General features: G+C 40.5%; 1 protein-coding gene across 1 annotated transcript in view; it reads left to right on the top strand.

The window, feature by feature from the left end:
* FMN2 (formin 2) overlaps window positions 1-25,024 on the top strand; it is a 390,950-nt gene that overhangs the window by 364,759 nt on the left and 1,167 nt on the right. Inside the window, exon 14 of the mRNA XM_023216188.2 lies at window positions 23,294-23,375. Coding sequence (XP_023071956.1) covers window positions 23,294-23,375 — 82 coding nt within the window. The remainder of the gene's footprint in view (window positions 1-23,293; window positions 23,376-25,024) is intronic.

Raw genomic sequence — 25,024 nt, 5'->3', positions numbered from 1 at the left:
ACCTTTGATATGGTACCTACTAGCGAGGAGATACCCAGTGAAGATTAACCATGCCGTGATGCTGAAGAACTGGCTGTAGAATTACAGTGCGGTCTTGGATATTGATATTTCTAGTTCATTCAAGTTTCCATCGATTGAACCACAATCATCGTGGCAAATTAGGATCATGTAGCTTGGAGTTCTTTGGTTTATGTGAAAAGCTATTGTACACAATTTGTTCCTCCTTAAAGGGACATGTCAGTTGTTATCATCATTATTTAAATTATTATGTATATATGCTATTTCTTTTCCCAGATTTACTGAGGCATAATTGACAAATAAATATAATATGTATAAGGTTATACAATGTGATGTCTTCATATACATTGTGAAGTGCTTATCACAATTAAGCATTAATGTAGCCATCAACTTTTTGTGGTGAGAATACTTAAGATCTATTCTCTTAGCAGGTTTTAAGTATACAATACATATTATTAATAATAGGTACTGTGCTGTACATTAGGTCTTTAGACTTGCTCATTTTAGGGCTCAAAGTTAGAAGTATTCTTTGACCACTATCTGCCCATTTCTTATATACTTATTATAATATCACATCAAAATTCAATTCTAAAATTCTTGGTGTTTTAAGACCTATGATTTTGCAATTTTTGTAAGAGCAGTAATTCTGCAGAGCCAAATAAATGAAAACAGCATTACACCTAATATAATTCCTAAAATGATGTAAAACATTTTTGTTTTACCATTTAGGCTTTCTAATTACAACTATAATTTATTAATTAGATTGTCTATCTGCACAATCCCTTTGAATATTGTCTTATATGAAGCCTATGAGCATCTTCACTTCATTTCATTCTATTTTGATTTACTTTGCTTTTGTTTCCTAAGATCTGTAATAAAACACCAAGGATCCCAGATACCTTGAATGTCTTTCTAAGTCTGAAAACTTTATGTAATCAACCTCGTCTGTCGTTTTATCTTGTTGGTAATACTAAACATTCCCTAACTAATCTTTTAGCATTGTCTCCATCCTCTCCCACCTGGGCCCAGCCACGTTCCACCTCTGATTGATTATACAGGTCGCTCCCTTCCTTTAGGGCCAGCGGTGAGGCTGGCACCCGAGCGTCATGCTCTGTATCTAGATGAAAGAACGTGCTCCTGGCCAGTGTGGCTTCACAGCTCATTGATCTCTCTCTGGAGAAAGGCTGGTATGTCTCCTTGCACATTTCTTTTTTGAATGATTTAAAACTTGATGCTGGGCTATATAAAGTTCTGTCTGGATAGCTGTGCCTTACAGAGGGAGGATCATCCTGAAAGATGCCACTTCTGCCTTTTCAAAAAAGGGCACGCAGACCGTTCCTAGAGCAAGCCACCTCCACCGTGGCATTGTGTGGACTTAGCTAGTGGTTATACCTGGCAAAGAGAAAATCAAGGTTAAGAGGACAACAAAGGTATCCTTGTGCTACTGTACAGTCGGAAAGGAATTCAGCCCTATCCCTTGGAGGCATATGCAGATTCAAGTTGTCTGGTTTTTTGTAAGGAAATGTTAATTTTTAAAAGTATTTGTCTTGGCCGGGTGCAGTGGCTCATGCCTGTGATCCCAGCACTTTCGGAGGCTGAGGTGGGTGGATCACGAGGTCAAGAGTTTGAGACCAGCCTGGGCAAGATGGCGAAACCCCGTCTCTACTAAAAATACAAAAATTAGCCAGGCGCAGTGGCGGGTGCCTGTAGTCCCAGCCACTCGTGAGGCTGAGGCAGGGGAATCACTTGAACCTGGGAGGCGGAGGGTGCAGTGAGCCGAGATCACGCCACTGCACTCTAGACTGGGCGACAGAGCAAGACTCCGTCTCAAAAAAAAAAAAAAAAAAAAAGTATTTGTCTTGAGGAGGACAGAATTGCAGGTGTGTTGGCTAAGTCTGTAGCTGTTTTGCTGTGAGCAGAATAGAACCAGCATCATTAGGTCAGTACCAACTCTTTTTGGGCTTTACAATATTCTGCCCCTGCAGTGGTTCTGGGGATGAGCTGGGAGATGAGATGATCGTAGTGTTCCCCAGGAGGAAATGCCAGCAAGCCGTGTTAGAGAGGTCCACCTGCCTGCTCCCCGAGAGGGGCCTCATCCCCTGACTTTCATTCACCTAAAGATGACCTCTGTCATCTGGGCAAGATGGCGGAATCCGCAATAGAAGAAAGTGTGCTTATAAGCCTGATATAGTAAAATAGTTGGTAGCAGCACCCAGCAATGAGACATGAAGGAAGTGTAGTGTTGGGTTTATTTTTAAATAAACAGATAATATCTTTCATTTTGTTAATGATTTCGTATTTTGCTTTGCATATTTTACCACTATTAATATTTCTCTTATTTTATAACATGGACATCTAAAGTGGGCTGCATTTACCATCACTCTGAAAAATAAAAAAACTTAAAATTCAGTTATATATTGGGAGGCCAAGGCGGGCAGATCACAAGGTCAGGAGGTCGAGACCATCCTGGCTAACACGGTGAAACCTCGACTCTACTCAAAATACAAAAAATTAGCCGGGTGTGGTGGCACTCGCCTATAGTCCCAGCTACTCAGGAGGCTGAGGCAGGAGAATCACTTGAAGTCAGGAGGCGGAAGTTGCAGTGAGCCGAAATCACACCACTGCACTCCAGCCTGGGCAACAGAGCAAGACTCTGTCTCAAAAAAATATAAAATAAAATAAAAATTAGTTATATAGCCATTCACTCTTTTTCAAAAGAATATATTGAACATTCATGACGTAGGCATTCATTTAGAATTTCAAATACCCAGAAGTGAAAGTTGACAGGCAAGAATCCCCATTCCTTTAATTAGTCAGGAAAAAATGGTTCAGAGAGATGAGCCTCTAAAATTTATTGAACAAGGAAAAAGGACAGAGGTAAAACTCCTCTTGAATCTTTAAAATATTCTAATGATCATTATATTTAGATAATACATATTTTTGCAAAAATTATATCAGAAATAAAAGTGTATTCCTAGATCTTAACTTTACGAGATGGGGATTATTTTTCAAAATTAACCTCTGGGGTTCAAATTCCTATGACTTAAGGGTGAACATTTTTGGAAAGTTTGATAAAATTCCATTTAGCCACTTCAAATTTTTCCAAGTGTTTGGGGGAAGTGTATAAAATGAGACACAAAAAGGAAAAAACATGAAACAAGTAGAAAAAGTAGTAGAAAAAAGTATGTCATCAGTTAAGAGAATCTCAGGTGCCCACACAGAACTCAGTAGCTTTCATTTTAAACATCTGACTAGCTGTAGATATTAATACATTCTTAAATTCACGTACTGTTTTTATGACAGAAGCACTCGTAATTCTATACTGAGTATGTACACAAGTTTATTTCCTACAACCTCTGATTAGTTTTCTTAATGTTTTCGTTTTTCAAAGGCTGAATAAGGTACATAGTAAGAGCACGTGCTTGTAGGTTAAAAAGACCTGGTTTTGATATATATCTCTGACTGCACCCGTGTAACCCTTGACAACTTAATATACTCTCTGAACCTGTGTCCCCATTTGTAAAATGAAGGTACTAGACGCACCCAATTCCTGGAGTAAATTAAAGGAGACACAGAGTATAAAACATTTAGCACACGCTTTCACGTGTAGAAACTTCTCAGTTAATGTTAGTTGCTGCCATTATCATTAATATATTAACGTTGTTTGAAAAGCAATAAACTTAGCATGAGAAAGATTTAGCACTAAATAAATTCATAGAAGTCAAACCCCACATAATTCTATTCTACCAACCACCCTTGCTTAGGTTTGTATTCCCAAACATGATTCGAAGCACTACCAATGATAAGCCCTTTGAACTTGGGCAGTTATTTAATCTTAGTCAACTTCAGTTTTCTAATTTAAACCATCGAGATATCAATCACTAAAGTACGTGGTATTGAGGCTGTTAATTATATTAAGTATAATAGTCCCAACACAGTGACTAGTTCCTCACAGGTGCTGACTATGAGAATTAGCACCAAAGGTGTTTTAGAAATTATTACTATTATTACAAATGAGCCCAGTGTTTTTCTCTCCATGAGTAAAACAGTGAGGAAGAACTGGACAGAACGAGTAAGAGCTTGGAAAAGGAAGAGAATGAGACTGGGTATTAATGAAGCATAGAGATGAGGAAGAACAATGGTGCTTAAAAATGGAAGGCATGGAACATCATAGAAGGTAAAAGTCACTGGAAATAACTTCTCTATGAGGGAGTTTATATCTTTTTATATTAGCAGCATAATCTGCCACTTAGTATCTGAAGATATCATTACCGTGGAACCCTGTGCTTTCTTCATTGTAGATCCACAGCAATCACAGCGTTTTCTCTTTTTTTTGTCTCCACCAAATCAACTTACTCTTGCTGAGCATCATTCTTCATTAAGATACGGCTTTGGGGCCAGGAATGGTGGCTTATGCCTGTAATCCCAGCACTTAGGGAAGCAGAGGCAGGTGGATCACTTGAGATCAGGAGTTCAAGACCAGCCTGGCCAACATGGCAAAACCTCATATCTACTAAAAATACAAAAATTAGCTGGACATGATGGTACCCACCTGTAATCCCAGCTACTCAGGAGGCTGAGGCATGAGGCTCACTTGAACCCAGGAGGCAGAGGTTGCAGTGAGCTGAGATTGCACCACTGCACTCCTGCCTCACTGATGAAGTGAGACTCTCACTGTAAAGAAAAAAATAAATATATATGGCTTCCAATCATTTAGATTATAGATCTCCTATTTACAGTAGTGTTGTGTTCAGGTCTTTTAAAGGACAAAGATCGTGCTTCTTTTGCGCCTTTACACATCTTGTTCTTGTTAGTTAAGCATTAAGCAAAGTTGTCAACATAGCATAGAAACACAGAGGTTGGAGTTAGGGATAGAGAAGGAGCTGGGAGCATTTAAAATAGAAAGCCAGACCCAAGTAGTAGCACTAGAGCACAGGGTATGGAGCCTGAACTTTAGGCTACATAATATTTATGGCAAATTTGAGATAAAGGTGGAAAAGCTATTGTTTTTTAATGTCATGGGCCAACAAATGAATGGACAGATGGTTAGATGAGGAGTTACTGGAAATGACACAACCATTCAAGACAGAATACAAACCCAAGTGAGCAAAGTGATGTTATTAGGAGGAAAGCTTGGCTCCTGTGTTTAAAAGCTCTCTACTTTATTTATTTTTAGTTAAAAAAAAAAAAAAAGGTCAAGTCACTCCCGGCACACCTTACCACTGATTACAGTCCACTAGTGTGTCCCAGGCATTCAAACGAGAGCGAAGGACTCTGCACAATCTCTTAGCTTAAGAGAGGCGAGAACATGACCATTGGAAAGCTGGTGAATGACAGTAAAGAGGAAATGTGTTGACTTCCATATAAGATGTACTTTACTGTTCATTAATAATTATTAAAAGCAAGTTTCAGCCACGTGTGGTGGCTCACCGGGGCAGGAGGGCTACTTCAGGCCAGGAGTTCCAGACCAGCCTGGACAACATTGCAAGATCCCCATCTCTACAAAAAATAAAATAAGTTAGCTGGGTGTGGTGGCACATGCCTGTAGTGTGCCACCAGGAGGCACACTACAATGGAGATAACAGTTGCTGAAGATGGTATTGAGGCTGCTAATGATATTAAGTGCAAAAGTCCCAACACAGTGAATAGCTTATCACAGGTGCTATTAAAATTAGTACCATTGGTGCTTTAGAAATTACTGCTATTACGACCAGCTACTCAGGAGGCTGAGGTGGGAGGATCACTTGAGCCTAGGAGTTTGAGGTTATAGTGAGCTATGATCATGCTACTCTACTCCAGCCTAGGCAACAGAGCAAGACTCTGTCTCTAAAAAATTAATAATAATAGACTGAGCATGGTGGCTCACGCCTGTAATCCCAGCACTTTGGGAGGCTGAGGAGGGTGGAGCACCTGAGGTCAGGAATTCGAGACCAGCCTGACCAATACAGTGAAACCCTGTCTCTATAAAAATACAAAAATTAGCCAGGTATGGTGACAGGCACCTGTAGTCCCAGCTACTCGGGAGGCTGAGACAGGAGAATTGCTTGAACCTGGGAGGCGGAGGCTGCAGTGAGCCAAGATCATGCCACTGCACTCCAGCCTGGGTGACAGAGCGAGACTCCGTCTCAAAAATGATAAGTTGCATAATGATCTCAGAAAAGCTAAGAGTGACATGTTCACATCCAAATTCTTAATCACTAGTAACCATTTGTCATTTTCTCCCTGATCGTGTCCTCTCTAACAGGAGTAATGGAGTCTACAAACTTTGGGGATAATTATTATAATAGATACAGTTTTATTCCTAATTTTATAGTCCAGACCCATAATCTCTTATCTACAATTCTGAGACCCAAAAACCTCAGAAACCAAAAGCTTATTCATATTTTTGTGGCAAATTTATCTGTCAGTGAAAATCAACTTTCATGAGGCTATGTATAGTCTTTACTCATTCTATAGTGTGAATGTTTATATACTTACAGAAATATCAGTGTGTTTGATGATTCCATGCTATGTCAGACTCTTTTGATAGTGTTATGCTCTGTATTCCTGTCTGAAATTAGAAACGTTCTGAATTCTTTTTTTTTTTTTTTTTTTTTTTTTTTTAATTTGATAGGGAGTTTCGCTCTTGTTGCCCAAGCTGGAGCGCAATGGCACGATCTTGGCTCACCACAACCTCCGCCTCCCGGGTTCAAGTGATTCTCCTGCCTCAGCGTCCCCAGTGGCTGGGATTACAGGCGTGCGCCACCATACCCGGCTAATTTTGTATTTTTAGTAGAGATGGGGTTTCTCCATGTTGGTCAGGCTGGTCACAAACTCCTGACCTCAGGTGACTCGCCTGCCTCAGCCTCCCAAAGTGCTGGAATCACAGGCGTGAGCCACCATGCCCGGCGGAAGAGTTCTGAATGCTAGAATCCATCTAAGCCCTAAGAATTTGGGGTAAAGGATGACAGAATGAATGGCTGGCTGACTGAACCATTTATTCACTAGCCCTCGTTCTGCTCTGTCTAGAACCACACTGGTAAATGCAATCGTTTGTTCATGTAATAAATCTGATATTTAAGGTTAACTATGAAGATTCTACCAGGTTTTCTGTTGCCCTGGCATAAATCCTTAGTCCTGTTCATTGTTTTGGAGTCTCTTGGACTTTTCTGATTCATTTAGCTTCCCGCTCACCCTGGGCTTCATCGTCTGATAGTTCAGCTGTACCAGCACTGGTGCTATGATTTATGCAACAGATTCCACCTCTCACTTCTCACCACTTCCCAGGGTCATCAGGCCAGACCCTTCACACCTCCTGCTCTGGGAAAAATTCTCTAAGCTGGACTACTTCAAAATCAATGTTCCCCAACCTCAGGTAGATTCTCTAAGGAATGGATATCCTGAGACAAATCCTAGGAAACATGAGGGGAATGGGAAGTCAAGAGCATTTTCATTCCAATTTCCGTTTTCCTCTCTAATCGTTCCCCATACCGCCACCTTCCACATTCTTCAAACTGTAAGCGCCACTTCCGCGTGCTTCACTAAGAATGTATGACTCGTCCGCATACTTCCCTGGGGTCCTTCAGTATGTACTTACTGAGTGTCTACCCTATACCAGGCAGTGGAGTTGTGAATAAAACCAAATTCCTGCCCTGGTGGAGCTTACGTTATAGAAGGGAGGTCCAGACCATCGATAAATATAGAGTGAAGCTCCAAGGAAAAACAGAGCAGGGCAAAGAGAAGACAGCTAGGGGAGGTGGTTTATTGTATTTCAGTTACCCAGACAGTGCCTCTGAGAGGTGATGTCTAAGCAGGGCCTCGGAGGTGAGGGAATAAGCTAGTGGATATCTGAAGAAAGTGGATATCTGAAGAAAGAACCTTCCAGACGGATCGAGCATCACATGCAAAGCTCAAGGAAGGAGCATGTTTAGTCAAGTGTCCAAAGTGACTGGAACAGAAGGAGTGAGAGTTGAGAGGTAAGAGAAGAATTCCAAGAGGGAGCACTGGGGCCAGACTATGTAGCCTAGTGGGCCAAGTGAGGTCAGGCCTTTAAGAAGGAGGGCATCAGGGAAGAACCGTGCACACTGCTGCTAGTGCTAGAGTGAGAAAGATGAGGACTGAGAACTGACCTCTGGATTTGGGATTGTGGGTGAATGAGTGATTTCCACAAGAACAGTCTCTGTTGAGTGGTTAGGGACAGATTTCTGATTAACTGGGAGCCCAGGAAGCTGGCGCAGTGACTCTAGGTAATGCTCTTGAGGTGTTTGTATATGTAAAGGGTCACGATGGAAAGGAAAGCTGGCAGGTGGGAAAGGGGATTAGGGTTTTGTTTTTGTGTTTATTTTTGGTGGTGGGATAAACAGCGTATCTGTCACTGGATAGAAATGATCTAGTAAAGGAAAAATTGTGACCTTTGTTCTCTCTTAATATGTGTATTTCCTTGATTCATTCCTGACTTATATCTCCCCACATCTTATTCCTTAATTAAGCTATTCTTCCTCTTGCATAATTCCAAATTATTATAATACAAATAGCTTTGTTGCACTCTTTTATGAGTTTTACAGGGAGGAAATTGCATAAACTCTCTATAAACTAATTTCTATGTTTAATAGCCCTTAAGTTCTCCCACCCCATAGCCTGACCAAAAAAGTCTTACTAAAAAAAATAGGATACAAATGATCCATACACATCATCCTGGCTAGAGAAGTGTCATAAACTCCGGTGTTGTTAGAACCAATAGAGCTTAACTTTATATCTCACTGGCTGTAATACAAAACTTTTCTGAGCTATTTGAAAAAAGAAATCACTAAGATTAAGAAAATATCTTAACACAGGTGGAAATAGTAAAAGGATGTTTGCATGAAAAATGTCAAATGTAATAAACAGCACTATTCTCCGATAATAAAAGATGAATTTGGCTGTCAGGTACAATTTTATAATAGCTTTGACCATCATGTACGGCAGGATTTTTTTTTTTTTTTTAATTTACTATCGTTAGATTTGCAGAACCAGTGATTGTTGTTTTACTATTTTGTTAAGGAAACCTAAAACATCCTCAGAATGTACAGAAAGAATATGGTCATTCTTATAGGACTGAAGGGCATATCAAGTGAGCTGCTTTGGTAAATACCATGAAAATCCAAGTCTGACATGGAATTACAATCATCTCTACTACAAGATGCAGAAGAAAACCAAACTCTTTTTTTCTGAATCAGATATTTAAAAACATTAGTGATGACCAATGTGATTAGAAGCTTTAAAATCCTAACATGTATATGAACAAAAATATTCCTATTTTCAGAGACTTAAACATATCATCTGAGCATTGAAAAAATCTCTTAATAGTACCTTTCAGATTTCTCATCTGTTTTCAGATCCCATATTAAATTCCTTGTGGAAGAATAAGAAAGAAAGATACTCTTAATTTTACAGAATAGAATTCAGGCTCTTTATTTACAAAATGGAGTGTGAACCTTGCTGGTTCCTCATCTACCACCTCAAGCAATTGTATTTTCCTTCCTTATCAACACAGACCATCACAGTTCTAGGATTTGTCTGAGATGCTAGCCACCTCTGACTGCTATTCACTGGAGACTCCTGTGATTGTGATTTAAGATTGTAGGCCAGGCACGGTGGCTCACACCTGTAATCTCAGCACTTTGGGAGGCTGAGGTGGGCGGATCATGAGGTCAGGAGTTCGAGACCAGCCTGGCCGATATGGTGAAACCCCATCTCTACTAAAAATACAAATATTAGCTGGGTGTGGTGGCATGCACCTGTAGTTCCAGCTATTCGTGAGACTGAGGCAGAAGAATCTTTTGAAGCAGGGAGGCGGAAGTTGCAGTGAGCTGGTATCATGCCACTGCACTCCAGCCTGGGTGACAGAGTGAGACTCCATCTCCAAAAAAAAAAAAAAAAGATTGTAGAAGAAGTATGCTAAATGTCCTTTCGTCTAGATTTTTTCATTTTTAGCCTCGTATGAGATTAGATCACCAAAACCTACATGACATACTTGAAGTGTTTGTGAGCATTACTCAGAAATGCTTTCACCAAGTTGAAGTTTCATCTCAGTTTTTATTGAGGTTTTGTGAAGGGGGAAAGAATTGGCCATTGAAAAATGTCTGTGCCTTCTACATTTTCAGATTTGTACTGACTGCAATTCACATCCTTTATTTAGACAATCGTGTCAAAAATTCCTCCTAGAAATTAGAATCAGGAGAATGTGGTGGTTTTTTTTTTTGTCTTCTCCAGATGAATCTTACATGCTTTTCTTTTTGAAAGATGAACACTATAGCCCATTGTGTTTCCATGACTACTTTTGATTGAAAAGAGTTCAAAATGTGTCCAATTATTCAATAGAACTTCTCCTCCGTATTTGCTAAAAGACATGCATCCACTTTTCTAGTTTCTCTTTTAAAGTATTATCTTCAGTGTTGTAAAAGATTCAGTCTTTCAGAATCAAATGATTGTAGGCCAAGCATGATGGCTCACACCTGTGATACCAACACTTTGAGAGGCAAAGGCGGCCATATCACCTGAGGTCAGGAGTTGGAGACCAGCCTGGGAAACATGGCTTCTCTACTAAAAATACAAAACTTAGCCAGGTGTGGTGGCAGGTGCCTGTAATCCCAGCTCCTTGGGAGGCTAAGGTACGAGAATCACTTAAACCCCAGTGAGCCAAGATCATGCCACTGCACTCCTGCCTGGGTGACAGAGCAATATTCTGTCTCAAAAAAAAAGAAAAGAATCCAATGATTGTAAGTAAATAGAAACATAATAAATAAAATACATGTAAATGAATATAATTAACATAAACATATAACGTATATAATATGTATTAAATATAAATGCATATATTGACATAAGCAAGAAAGTAAATAAAATACTTAAAAGATACTGATGATGACATATTTATTAAACAATGTAAATACTGTTTTTGTTTGCTTAATTTTCCCAAACTTTTTGCTATGTTATGCTGCCTCCAAACAGAGGTTCTCAAAATGTTCTCCTGGGCAAACCCTGTCGCCATCACCTGGGGACTTGTTAGAACTATACGTTCTTGAACTCCCACTCTGGGCCTACCGATTATGGGTGTAGAAACCAGCAATCTGTGTTGTTTTATTTTTTTTTTTGAGACGATGTCTTGCTCTGTTGCCCAGGCTGGAGTTCAGCGGCACAATCTCGGCTCACTGCCAAGCTCTGCCTCTCAGGTTCACGCCATTCTCCTGCCTCAGCCTCCTGAGTAGCTGGGACTACAGGCACCCGCCGCCACGCCTGGCTAATGTTTTGTATTTTTAGTAGAGATGGGGTTTCACCGTGTTAGCCAGAATGGTCTCAATCTCCTGACCTTGTGATCCACCCGCCTCGGCCTCCCAAAGTGCTGGGATTACAGGCGTGAGTCACTGCGCCCGGCCACAGTCTGTGTTTTAACAAGTCTTTCAGGTGATTCCTACACACAGTGAAGTTTTAGAGCCACTGTTCTGGGTCTCAGGTAATAAAAAGGTGCATACAGTTCAAACTGCAGGCTCTCCACTTACCTGCATTCCTGCCTTGCTGTTTGCCTGCCTTCCTTCTTGCATCCTGTATTCCCGCTTTTTATCCTTCCTTATGTATGTGCGTTGTGAGAGAAAATAGTGCAATGATGAAAGCGAAAGCTCTGGAAGTACATGACGTATGTCTGGACTTGAACTACTATAAGTCGGCCACAAATTCGTGTGTGATCCTGAACAGGTAATTTGACCATTTTAAGTGTCAGTTGCATCATCTGTAAACGTTGGATAACGACAGTATCTACCTTAGGGGATTATTGCAAAATTAAAGTAGATGGTATCTGTAAGCTCTCTTGGCTCCGCCTTTGACCCATTATAAGGTCTTAGTGTTAGCTGCTAATGTGATGAGCCAGCTGCTGTGCTGGGCGTGGAGTGGAGGGAGAAAGGGCACTCTCTGCCTTCAGGGTGCTTACATTACGGTGTCTTTTAAGATGCTTATTCTGTGGGTGCTCTCTAAAGGGAAATGGATATTGAATTTGGGAAATAAATTGCAAGTCATCTATTCAAATCTACTTTCCACTGTAGGAATATCATTTTCATAGTAATAATGGCTAGACATTTAAGCCCATGATTTTGTCCCCTTTTTAGTCCTAGTGTGATGTGGAGAGTGCAGACCCTGGAGTTAACCACATCTGGGTTCTCTTTTTCATTCTTCTATTACATGACCTCAAGAGCCTCTCCGAGCCCCAGGCTGCTCATCTCTAAAACAGGATGGTGGCATCACTCACGTTTGGTCACAAGGTGGTCAAATGAGATGGTACACATGATGTGCCCACTGTCTCTGGCACACCACCGCCCCACTGTAAATAGTCATTGTCTTCAAATAAAAAAGCAACCCAGGCCTTTTTTTGGGTATCTATGAATGCTAGGACAGCTTTCCCTGTTCTCAGATGAAAACAATATCTATATAAATTTTACCAGTTGATTATGCTTCAACCCTCCTCAATGAGAGGAGAGGGTTTTAAACCACTCTTTAAAAAAAGGAACATAACTGTATATAAAGTCAATCTGTTATCTTCTTTGAGCATGTTTGTTCATTGTAAATTCATCTAAGTACCCTCTCGTGTAGCCATCATTTCTCTTTCTGGTCCACAGACATCCCATGAGAGATTCTTTAAATGATTTTTTGGAATGAAAATATATTACGTGTATGTATGTCTCCTAACCTGGGAGTTAGTGAGGCTAGGTTGACATGATTTCTTGTTGAATCCTTACAGTCTCCTAATGGTCATATATTGAAGACATTAGTTCTTCTATAAGATGGAAGAAAACATAATGCCCTAAATATTTTGTAACTTTAAATTTTATGTACATTCATTCAAACTAAATTGTTATTTATAGATGAAATTATAGCAGCACATCAGTAAACTCAAAGGTCAGGTCCAATAAAATCCTTAGTAGTTTACTCAAAATGTGAATTGGACATGCAAACACATCACTGAAGAGTTCACCGGAAGAAGGAGGCAAAAAACAAGAGATTTCGATCTAAGCCTAGTTGTTTACCAGAATTTATCTCTGTGATTTTTTAAGCTTAATCATTGTTTTACTGTTATCATCATCCATTCATTTAGTCAGCTATTTTTTAAACATCTAGTGAATACCTGCCTGTGTGAGCTTTAATGTAATGCCCTGGAAATATAAAGATGACTATACATGACTCCTCAACTCAAGGATCTTACTATTTAGCACAGTAAAGAGACAGATAAATAGTCAGAAGTCATCCTGAAATTGAAAATCTGGGGGGGAAAAAAAAAGTATGTGAGAGCTTAGAGGATTACATAAATAAGCTTGCCTGGAGGGTCAGATATGTTTCCTATAGGAAGCTAATTTTGAGCTTAACCCGAAAGGCCTTATGGGAGAGCACAGGAAAAGGAAAAATGAACAGGCAGTCCCAGGGGAACAGATTAGCAAAGACGTCCCATAGGAGTCGGGGGTGCTTCTGTATTGCTGGAGCCCAGGGAACATTGCAGAGAATAAAGGGAGATTAGGTGACTTGGAGCCAGACTGCAAATGGCCTCCCAGACCTCGCTGAGGAACTTAAACAATTTTTGCTTGGCAAATGAGTAAGTAGCTCAGATGATTCCCGGGTTTGTAAAGGATGGATTAGATTTCAGAGGTGGAGGCCGGTCTGCAGGGTACGGCACTGGTTCGGGGAACATGAGAAGCTTGAAAAACAGGGACAGTGGAATTAGAAAGGTTGAGACAGATTTTAATGTCATTACTGAAAAATAATTAACAGAACTTGTTAACTATTTGCATATGCATAGAAAGGGTGGGGAAGAGGGAGAGAAAAGATTCAGAGGTTTATCAAGGAACTGGATGGATGGCTTTGACTGGTTATGCTCTTACCCGAGGCCCAGGCACGTGAGAGGGAGGAGAATGTCCTCTAGAACCTGGAGCTTAGGAGAAAGGTCAAGGCTAGAGGATTGGAGCTCAACGTCTTCACCGCAGAAGTGGTTGGTAGTTAGAATTACAAAGTGGAAAATTCCTACAGATACTATGGAGTCCAGAGTAGAGTCCTGGAGGGAAAGGATAACATTTGAAAGGAAGCTTAATAAGTGAGCAACAGAAGCGATTAAGGAAACATGTCCAGAAAGATCGCTGGAAAACTCCGAAGTTCTCTGAAAACTGAAGGATACGCGAGTTGTCAAGAATTAGGAACCAGTGGCCAGGCCTGGTGGCTCACGCCTATAATCCCAGGATTTTGGGAGGCTGAGGTGGGCGGCTCACCTGAGGCCAGGAGTTCAAGACCAGCTTGACCAACATGGTGAAACCCCATCTCTACTTAAAACACAAAAATTAACTGGGCATGGTGGGATGCACCTGTAATCCCAGCTACTTGGGAGGCTGAGGCATGAGAATCACTTGAACCCGGGAGGCAGAGATTGTAGTGAGCTGAGATCATGCCACTGTACTCCAGCCCGGGTGACAGAAGGATACTCCATTGAAAAATAAAAATTAAAAATTAGGGATTAGGGACTAGTAAACCATTTCAGAGTCATGAGCATGGTGGAGAGTAAAGACTAGAAAGCAACAAGTAGATTTGCCACTTAAAGGAGGACTGGTGGCTTTTTGTGACTAGACATAGAAAGAGGCAGATGTGTGTGATGATTTGTATGTGTGTACAGTTTATTTGTTTTGTTGGTTTTAAAATGAGTGCACAGCAGCGTTCATCCACACCCATCATTACTAATCTATAGCCATTCTAAAATTGTGGGGGAAGGTTCTTCCTTTCTGAGGGAGCTCACCCACGTGTCACAATGTTCTGCATCTTATAGAATCTTAGACAGTAATCAAAGAGATTCAGCCCACAGGGAATTAATGTGATTGGTCGAATGTGTTTTCTTATGAGTAAATGATCCTCTCAGCTCTTTACCCCACAAAAAAAATGGTTTCAGGAAATACAGATACACAGAATATCTGTGCATTAATTTTGTGTTCATAGGAGGAATACATCTGTGGTTTTTGGATCCTAAGTATAGATACTTACCTAGTTGTCAAGAAGTCCTAGAGTTTGGACTATGAATATTCTGTAAAATTCAGCTCCTATTGTTGATAAAAGTGGCAGGCTTGCTGCATGTGTTACTGTGAAGGAAGGGGAGTACGACGTCTGTAAGGCATCCACGCTGGCCCCAGACCCCCAAGGAGCTGGGGCAGACCCCTCTGGACCCCGTAGTACAATGTCTTACTTCTGCACTGTCCATTACTAAGCCACTTAGTCCCTCCAGGGCTGACACTTGCATGAAGCAGCTCAAAGATGATTTGTTTTGTTTTGTTTTTTGTTTTTTTTTGAGACAGAGTCTTGCTCTGTCACCCAGGCTGGAGTACAGTGGCATGATCTTGGCTCACTGCAGACTCCGCCTCCCAGGTTCAAGCGATTCTCCTGCCTCAGCCTCCAGAGTAGCTGGGATTACAGCTGCCTGCCACTGCGCCCGACTAATTTTTGTATTTTTTAGTAGAGACGGGTTTTCACCATCTTGGCCAGGCTGGTCTAGAACTCCTGACCTCATGATCCACCCACCTCGGCCTCCCAAAGTGCTGGGATTACAGGCGTGAGCCACCGCGCCCGGCCCAAAGATGTTTTTAAAGCTTGATTTGCTTTGTGTTAGGAACTACTTTGTGCTCATTCGAGTTGTGATGCCTAATCATTTGGGGTGCAAACGCAGTGTTTTCTCTGAGAAAGTCAGAGATTCTCAGTGATGAAATTTATAAATAGGTGCCTGAGGAAGCCTTGTAAGTTTTTTTTCTTTGAGATAGTGATAAGTGACTTGGGGTTGATTTTGTTTCCAGTATATCTCAGGGGTTTTGTGGTTCTGTACAAGTGTATTTTAAGTCACTGAAGTTATAAGAGAGAGAACAGAGAGCTAGGAATAAACTTCCCAAATCACCTTTAATTCCAAAAGACATCAAATAAACTTCCCCAGATCACCTTAATTCTACAAGACATCTACGAGTTTTGTCTTTACCTGGAGAGAAAGACCCACAGCTCCTAAGTTGACTCTTCTAACCAGCCTTTGTCTACAATCTTCACCACCTCTGTCTCTCCTCCCCACACACTCCCCACCTTATGCCTTCCGTGTGTGTGTGTGTGTGTGTGTGTGTGTGTGTCTGTGTGTCTGTGTGTCTTTCTCGTTTTTTCTCTCCCTCTACTTTTGGGTAAAAAGCTTTAAATTTGTTAGCAGACCCGATGGGGTTATGTTTTAGTAAAGAACATTGTGAACTGGTAGTAATGATCATTATATCTGCTTTTAGTTTACTGTTGGCAGATCCATCTCTGCTCTATCAGGACCTTAGACCTGTGACATCCCAGCTCCATGTTGCACTTAACCTCTCCTAGGCTGGGAGATTCCACTGGCGAGCAGGGCTACTTCCAGCAAGCCGAACTGCAGCCAGCAGGAAATGAAACCGCCTGCCACAGATACTTATTTAGACCGAGTTATTAATGTTTAGTGGCAGAAAAGTGGCTCCCTTTCTCATTCGATTGAATGATGAAAGCATGTCTGTTTCCTTGATAAGACCGTGGCCAGTTTGGCGTTGGGTCTGAAAGGTGGGTGAAGATATTCTGCCTGCAGAGCGGGCTGCAGGGATGTCTGGTTTCTTTTCTCTGTATCTGTGCCAGAGTGCATCCCCCTTCTTCATCTCACAAACTGTTTTTAAACTTAATCGCACTGAACTTTTTGTATATGTTTGCCTGACAATAAATGGGTCTGGGGTTAGGTAGGGAGAGTGTAGAGAAAAATACATCTTTATTAGGAGAGAAATGAGAAGCCACTGTCATTGTTTAAAATAACCCTTAGTGTAAATGAGCCCAGTTAGAGTGAGGCCAAAATGGGAGAAACTTTTCTTTGGTTTTGAAAAATGCCACAATAAAAATAATAGGAATTTAAAACGAGTTTTAACAAATTCTGTGATAAAAAGTATTTTTTATTCTCTCACATGTTCCTCTCTGATATTATAAACTTTAAAAATATTCTGATTTTCCTAGACTCAAACTTTTCTTTGCTTAAGAACTTACTTTTATGCTTAACGCCCTAACCAAGTGAAGCTGTTACCACTTAGAATGTTTACTTGTAAGGAATAAAAATTCGTATCGATGTTTCAAAATTTATTTAGCTTCTCTGTAAGTTAGATTTACAACTTTATTTTTGGAAAATAAATTTAGTATAAAGATGTTTTTAAAGGTAAATTTGAGCTTCAGTTTTACTAATTAAAGATGTTTTATTTTCATATGGTCCTTTTTGCCCAAGACCTAGAAAACAGTTTCAGCTGAGAAATAACCTTATAGTCATATTCCCCACCAAATGCGTCACACCTCCCAGAGGTAGTTCTCTGTAGCATCGCTAACTCCGTCACTACCAATTAACAATATCACACATTTTTACCTTGATAAGCTTGAATTTCAGGTTTTATATTCATTCCAGCATTACACTATCTTTATGGGAACCTGCTGAATAAGCCGATTGGATGATTCAATATCTTAGAATCGTATATTCTTTGAAATGTGGAGCCGTGATTCGCTGCCTGTCTATAGGTCAGACTTTGGGGCTTCCCTAACCTTCTAGACGCTACTGTGAACAATGAAGTATGTGGGAGCTGGGGGCTGGGGAGAAGCCTGCGACAACTAAAATTACTGCCTGCAAGTCCAGGAACTCCGTTCGTTTTGTTAGAAACAAACTCGGAGTGTTACTGCTCTAATTTGAGGCGCCATGTAACTTAGTTATCTGCCTTTCTCTAGAGAAGACAGAGATTGTGAAAAGGAGATAGAGTTTCTGCTTAAGGTAGGCATGCTGGCTCTATCGAGAAGTGATCACAGCCTATCATCTTAAGAAGAAACAGAAGACATAAAAAGTGCAAACAAAGCCAGCAAAGTACAGTGTTGGATTAGGGCCTGGGCAGGCTGCCTTACATATCTCAGGAGGCCTTAGTCCTTAGCAGGGTGGCCCTGTATTACAGCACATTACAACAGTGACGTGTCCAATGATGAACGTGGGCCATCAATTAAAAGTTAAATCATTCCATTTCTTTTGTTTGTTTGTTTGTTTTTGTTTTTGAGACAGAGTCTCATTCTGTTGCCCAGGCTGGAGTGCAGTGGCATGATCTCGGCTCTCTGCAACCTCTGCCTCCCGGATTCAAACAATTCTCCTGCCTCAGCCTCCCGAGTAGCTGGGATTACAGGCACCCACCACCACGCCCGGCTAATTTTTGTATTTTTAGTAGAGACGGGGTTTCACCACGTTGGCCAGGCTGGTCTCAAACTCCTGACCTCATGATCCACCCTCCTTGGCCTCCCAAAGTGCTAGGATTACAGGCATGAGCCACCACACCAGGCCTTCCATTTCTTTAAGAGAGAGAAAAGTTGAATTTGTTTCAAGAAAGAGTATTCAAAATTGGTTATACAAAGATAGGTCTGTAAAGGGGCAAGTTTCCATGATCTGGGAATTACACATTCATTGAATAATCTCACTGTTTCTGAGCATTGCTACAAGGAAAGTTTGCTTCGAGATGAAATTTATTTTACTCATGTTGGTCACCTCTGTTTGCCAAACCTGATTCCATATGCTCTTTGGTTATTTCCCATAATTAAATTCTCCCTTAAAAGGTACAGAATGCCTCATGTTATTTCATGACTCTTGGTCCTCCATGTAAGGGATGAGGACTTGCCTTTGAAATTTATTCAGCATAGTTTTGTTTCTGAAGTTTCATAGACAATAAAAGATATAGTAAAATATTAAAATAAACATCAAGTTTTATAGACATTATCTACCATTTCGTATCCATCTCTTCCATCTAAAAGATAATGCTACATTTCCTGTTTTCTAGTCTCTGTGTTGTTGTTTGATTTTTTTCCCAAAGTCACTAAAAATGATGAATGAAGTTTCTTTTCATTATCATTTTGCTCATGTTTTCCTTCTGTTATCTGGGTTGCTAATTAGAAGTTGCAACTGTTAAAACGAGCCTATCACAGATGTCATCTTAAAATTTTTACTTCCCTTTTTAGTTCTCTTATAGGGTGAAATCTTGATTCACAAATGCCCTGTCAGTCCCCCTTTGTGTGAATGCATCCACTAAAATATATATATATATATATATACACACACATGTATATACACACACAGACACACACACCACACACACACACATATATATATCTTCATGGATCATGCACAGGGGCTGTGTCTCTGGACAACATCCATAGACCCCCACCAGGCTTAGAAGTTAAACTCAAGTGCGGACAGTTTGGAAGCCTTCTGACCATCTTCTTCAGCCCTGCTCTTGTTTCCTCTCTCAGTATGCACTTCCCTCTTCATGGTGATTACTTTCTCATTCTACAAATGAGGTATTGTCCCCCTTTTTACTTTCTCCTCCTTCCCAAACAAGACATATTGGTCATTTTAAGTTATTGTTTGAAATGTTATCTCCACCATGCCTTTTCACTTAAAGCCTTTCAGGTCTAGTTGTAACACGAACATCTTTTTTCTACTTAGTTTAGGAAATGTTGGGCATCACTGAATGAGGAGTGAGGCAGGAGAGAAAGAGGATGGACCACGTACAAACAGTTACTCAATAGACTCAGAATGGCAGCTGATGAAATCTGCCGCCGTAAACCAAATGGAGAGCCCGAGTAGGAAGATGCGAGTGTTGGCAGCTGGCTCAGGCTGTCTTTGTACTGACTTCTCCCTCATTATTTTTCTTATTTCTGCCAACTCTGGCAACACATGCGACCTCGAGGGATGCATTCTTTTTTCCTGCCGAAAGTGTGGGAAAATGTCTTGTTGTCAGAGCTTTGTTGAAATAAAATTGGCTTTTGAAAGCAGCAACATTTGCTAGGAAGCTTAGGAGGAGTGAGAGTTGGGAGCACGTTGATGTGGTTTGGGTTTGCGATCTGGTGCAACAGCGGGGACTGAGGAAGCGTCGTTGTTCTGGGGGTCTGTCTGGCAGCACCGCTGGGGCTTCAGGGAGCGTGAATGCCTCAGTTCCAGGGCACCGTTCCTCAGGGTGGTCCTTACAGGCCAGCTACACCGGGTTCTGCTGGGTGCCGCTTCTGAAAGCATCCCAGAGTGACTAAATCAGAATAGCTAAGAATTGGCCTGGAGAGCTGCATTTTAACAAATTCTCCATGAATCTCCTGCTGCGAAATTAGAAGAGGAACTGTATTCAAGGTTCTGGGACTCAGTTTTCCAGCTGCCCAGGTCATTTTTGTGTGCATAACCAGAGGCGCTTAGGGTGAGGTGACTGACTCATCCTAATCACACACATAAGAAACCGAGGCATAAACCTGAAAACCAATCGGAACTTTTGCCTGCATACAGGAATCCTATGGCAGCAGAAAGGAGAACTGTTCGTAGTTCTTGAAGCTCAGTTTCGTGTTTCTTGACTCTTACTCAACCTTTATATGTTATTCTTTCGTGTTCAATCCATTTTCCTTTTCCAAGAGAAGTATAAACGATTAAGGCTCAGCAGTAAGATCTGCAGAAAGATCTCCGTAACCCCTGCCTACCCACCCAGGATCCTCCTCCAGGACACAGTTGTACCTTATAGGAACCTAGGTGGTTGCTCTTAATGCAACATTGCCATTTAGTTGCTCACGAGTGTCTTCCTCCTAGCAGACATTGATATAGTAGACATCTCCTACTAGATCATTGTGCCTGTAATATTGAGCTGTGCCTAGTGCTGGACCTGGAGTTAATGCTTCAGAAATGACTGAAAAATGAATGGATGAGCTGAAAGATCTCGTGAGGCCTCTGACGTACATTCTCCTCGATTTTTGTGGTCTCTGCCATAAGGAATGACGGGATGTTTTTGTGTAAAATTTAAAATGTTTGTATTAGACTCAGCTTCTTGTGATCCTTTCAAAAATGTGTTTTGGGAACAAAATAAATAGGATTGGGAGAAAATTAAGATGCTTTGAGGTTCTAAATACTTGTAAAGTACATTGTATTTGAAAGCCACGAAATGCTTTAAAAAGCTCCAAGTAAATGTAAGAGGAGATCCACTGGATTTTGGCTAAGTACTGGGGGGGGGAAAAAAAACAGTTTCCTTAATTCCCTATCCAAATACTTCAACTTAAATTTACTGGTAGCTGTTTCAGAGGAAGATGAGGACGCTGCAATCCTTACTTTGTTATAAAGAAAATGTTTTTATCTTCAAATATTTAGAGGAAGGATTAAAGACAATTTATGACTTGAGTGAAAAGTAGTAAAAGTGGTAACAATGAAGTATCTTCTAAGTTGTCATCGTTTTCTGGAATTACTAACAATATCAACCAGCAGGCATTTCATATCTGAAAGGAATTACTCTCCTTTGTCATGCTTTAGTATAAACTATAACATCAATCTTACAGCTGCAATACTGAGTTGTTGTTTCATTCTATTGTTTAAAAAGAGGAATTGATTTAGTTGTAAAGGAGATGAATTCTGTCATTAGATCTTTTGCCACAGGGATCAAGAAATATGTTTATAATTCACTTCTTTCAGGAAATTAGTCTGTATTGTCTATATGAAATGCATTTTATTAAGATCAAGGCATAGACTTTTTGGTTATGTCAGCTGACGATGAGGGATATTTCATTACTTACTTGTGTATAAGATTCCTTTTATATAGGATGAATTATTTCTCCAGAAATAATTCATTTTTAATTCCCAAGGAAAAATCACAGTAATAAAAAATAAGTTTTACCTGATAGATTATCTTCCTTGTCATAGCTCTCCTTTTTATTAAAAAAAAAAAACCCAGTTTATAGATTTATTACTATTTGTTTAATTAAAACAATAATAAATTGTATAGCCTTTTACAGTGCATAGAGAACTTTTTAAATAAAATTTTACTCGGTCCTTGCAACTCTGTGCAGTGATAATGAAGATAATTTAATATATAATGAAGGCTTTTCACTCTTTGAGGGAATAGTGAGGTTCAGGGGTGCAAGAACACTACCAGTGTCAAAGAGCAGAGCCAGAAATTCATACAGGACTTTGCTCCAAATAGCATCTTCTTTTAACTATACCTCTGGTCAGTTCAGTGTTGTTTTCCTTGTCATATATGCTTAAGGAGAAATATTATTAACATTAAAATGTTATTACTGCTCACTCTCTTTTTTGTCGTCAATTAAATGATTGGTTCCCATGCTAGATGACGCTCAGTTTTTAGAGCCGGCTCAAGTATTTATTGCAAGTAATTTTTATGCTTGAGTGTGTGTGGTATAGGAAGTTAATCTGAGAAAATTTTAAGTAAGCATGGCGTGTACATTTTTTTTTTTTTTTTTTTTTTTTTTTTGAGACGGAGTCTCGCTCTGTTGCCCAGGCTGGAGTGCAGTGGTGCAATCTCAGCTCACTGCAAGCTCCACCTCCCGGGTTCATGCCATTCTCCTGCCTCGGCCTCCCAAGTAGCTGGGACGACAGTTGCCCACCACCACGCCCAGCTAATTTTTTTGTATATATTTTTAGTAGAGATGGGGTTTCACCATGTTAGCCAGGATGGTCTTGATCTCCTGACCTCGTGATCCGCCCTCCTCAGCCTCCCAAAGTGCTGGGATTACAGGTGTGAGCCACCGCGCCCGGCCGTCATGTAAATTTTTATGTGACACTGTTTTTTTTGGTGGCAGGAGGCAGGGGAGAGAGTCTCACTGTTGCTGGAGTGCAGAGGCGCTGATCACAGCTCACTGCAGGGCATGCACCACCATGCCCGGCTAAGTTTTTATATTTTTTGTGGAGTCAGGGACTCACTCTGTTGCCCATGCTGGTCTCGAACTCCTGGGCTCAAGCAGTTCGCCCGCCTTGGCATCCTAAAGTGCTGGGATTACAGGCATGAGCCACTGTGCCCTGGCTGCGATACTCTTTAATTATTCTAATGCTTCTAACTTATATCATGGTGCCAATCCTGTTTATGTAACAGAATCAATCTCATACTGTCAGCTGACAATGAGGGATATTTCATTATTTACTTGTGTATAAGATTCCTTTTATATAGGATGAAATGCATACACACTCTGCATAGAAATTCTGATGTGTTTGTGTATTACTCCATTCAATCATACTATGATTCCAAGTTAAGAACTCCTAGATAAATGAGCCTCTGTAGCTGTAACAGTTTAGGCTTTCAATTCAAATGTCAGATAACATTCTTCTATGTATTATATTATTTTCTGCAATAATTCAAATCTTTATTGAGTTGAGGTTTACTCACTCACTATAAGGTAGAATGAGGTGATCTAAGTAGGTTTTGCTTAAATACATGTGTCTTCTTCCCATCAGAGTAAAAGAAGCCGAGGAGGTGTGTAGACAGAAGAAGGGAAAATCACTTTATAAAATAAAACCAAGACATGACTCTGGAATTGTAAGTATTTCACTTTACTGATTTTTAACTTGTTATTTTCTTTGGCTTTTAAATCCTATTTTCATAATATATACAAACTCGTAATATTTTAATTATATTTCTACTAAGTGTGCATAAAGAAGGAGCTTCTGACTTCAAGAATCTCCTTTTTCTTATGCCTTTAATCAGGCCCAGAAGGCTAGGAGTCTTGATATTCATTAATCAAAACTTAAGAATTAGGCTGGGGGTGGTGGCTCACGCCTGTAATCCCAGCACTTTGGGAGGCCGAGGTGGGCGGGTCATGAGGTCAGGAGATCAAGGCCATCCTGCCCAACATAGTGAAACCCTGTCTCTACTAAAATACAAAAAATTAGCCGGGTGTGGTGGTATGTGCCTGTAGTCCCAGATACTCGGGAAGCTGAGGCAGAGGAATCGCTTGAACCTGGGAGGTAGAGGTTGCAATGAGCCGAGATTGCGTCACTGCACTCCAGCCTGGCGACAGAGTGAGACTTTGTCTCAAAAAAAATAAAATAAAATAAAATAAAGTTAAGATAAATCTACTGAATCTACTGAGGGTGTGCATTTATGTGGATATGTGCATGTTGGCAGGGGCAGGGTGGGGGGACCACCTTTCACTTTCTTTATTACACACAGATCACGGCACAGGCTGTATTTGAGCCACGAGTGATCGTTATAGTTGGATTAGCTCCACTGGGATCTGAAACTTGCTGGGAAGTGCCAAGAGCAGTGTGACGCTTTGCACAGGGTGCCCAGGGTGCCCAGACCCCGTTTATATCCACAGATGGCTTGGCAGGGTTGGCTGCTGGACAGTGGTCAGTCCAGAGATGGAGTTTAACAAGCTCATTTAAGTTTCGTGCTGGCCCATTCCCCGCTTTAAAACAAAATGCCAGCTTGTCCACCCTGGGAGGGTAGGGCTTGGGTAAAATGACAAGGCTTTTCCTTGTGATACTGAGGATGTTTTGTTGACTGTTTTGAGGGATTATCACTTGGTACCACAGTGTAGGTAAATGATTTTGAGGGATTATCACTTGGTACCACAGTGTAGGTAAATGATGCTGTTTTAAATGAAAAGTTGAGTTAGGCCTTAAGGTAGGACCGTTCTAAATTGAATTAGTCTAATGTAGTCTAAAGGGAAAAGACATTAAAATCATATCCCAAGTTGGGATATGATTAAATAGCCCTAATTTTTTTTTAAGTTAGGAATAGTATCTTCATTTAGAAGCAATGATCCCTTCAGTTTCTCTGTGTCAAAATGATCTTATCTAATGATAACTACTGTATGATAGTTCAGTTTATTTTCTGCTCCTGTCTGATGATTCAATCTTACAATTGTATTGAATGAGGAGGAATGGTTACTTATTAGTTAACCTCAATCCTGCTATTATAAGTACGGGAGATGATTAGAGTACATTTACCATGAAGTGAAGCAGCTACTCCAGTTTTCACATTTATGTATTTGCGTGTAGGATTGAGGATGAGAATGGTGAGTTTGACACTCTTTCGTATTGGTTAGAAGTTAAATTTTTAAAACTTTTTTTTCCTCAAAAGTATTTGGTGATTTGCCTTGAAAAAAGTGGTCAAAGGTAACACAGATCCCACTTATAGTTTTTTCGTTTATGGATTGGTAGACATTTAACCTTGTCCCACAG

Source organism: Piliocolobus tephrosceles, chromosome 1 (assembly GCF_002776525.5).
Source record: "Piliocolobus tephrosceles isolate RC106 chromosome 1, ASM277652v3, whole genome shotgun sequence".
NCBI lineage: Eukaryota > Metazoa > Chordata > Mammalia > Primates > Cercopithecidae > Piliocolobus > Piliocolobus tephrosceles.
Note: the sequence above shows the minus strand (reverse complement) of the source record. Positions and strands in the feature narration are given on the sequence as shown.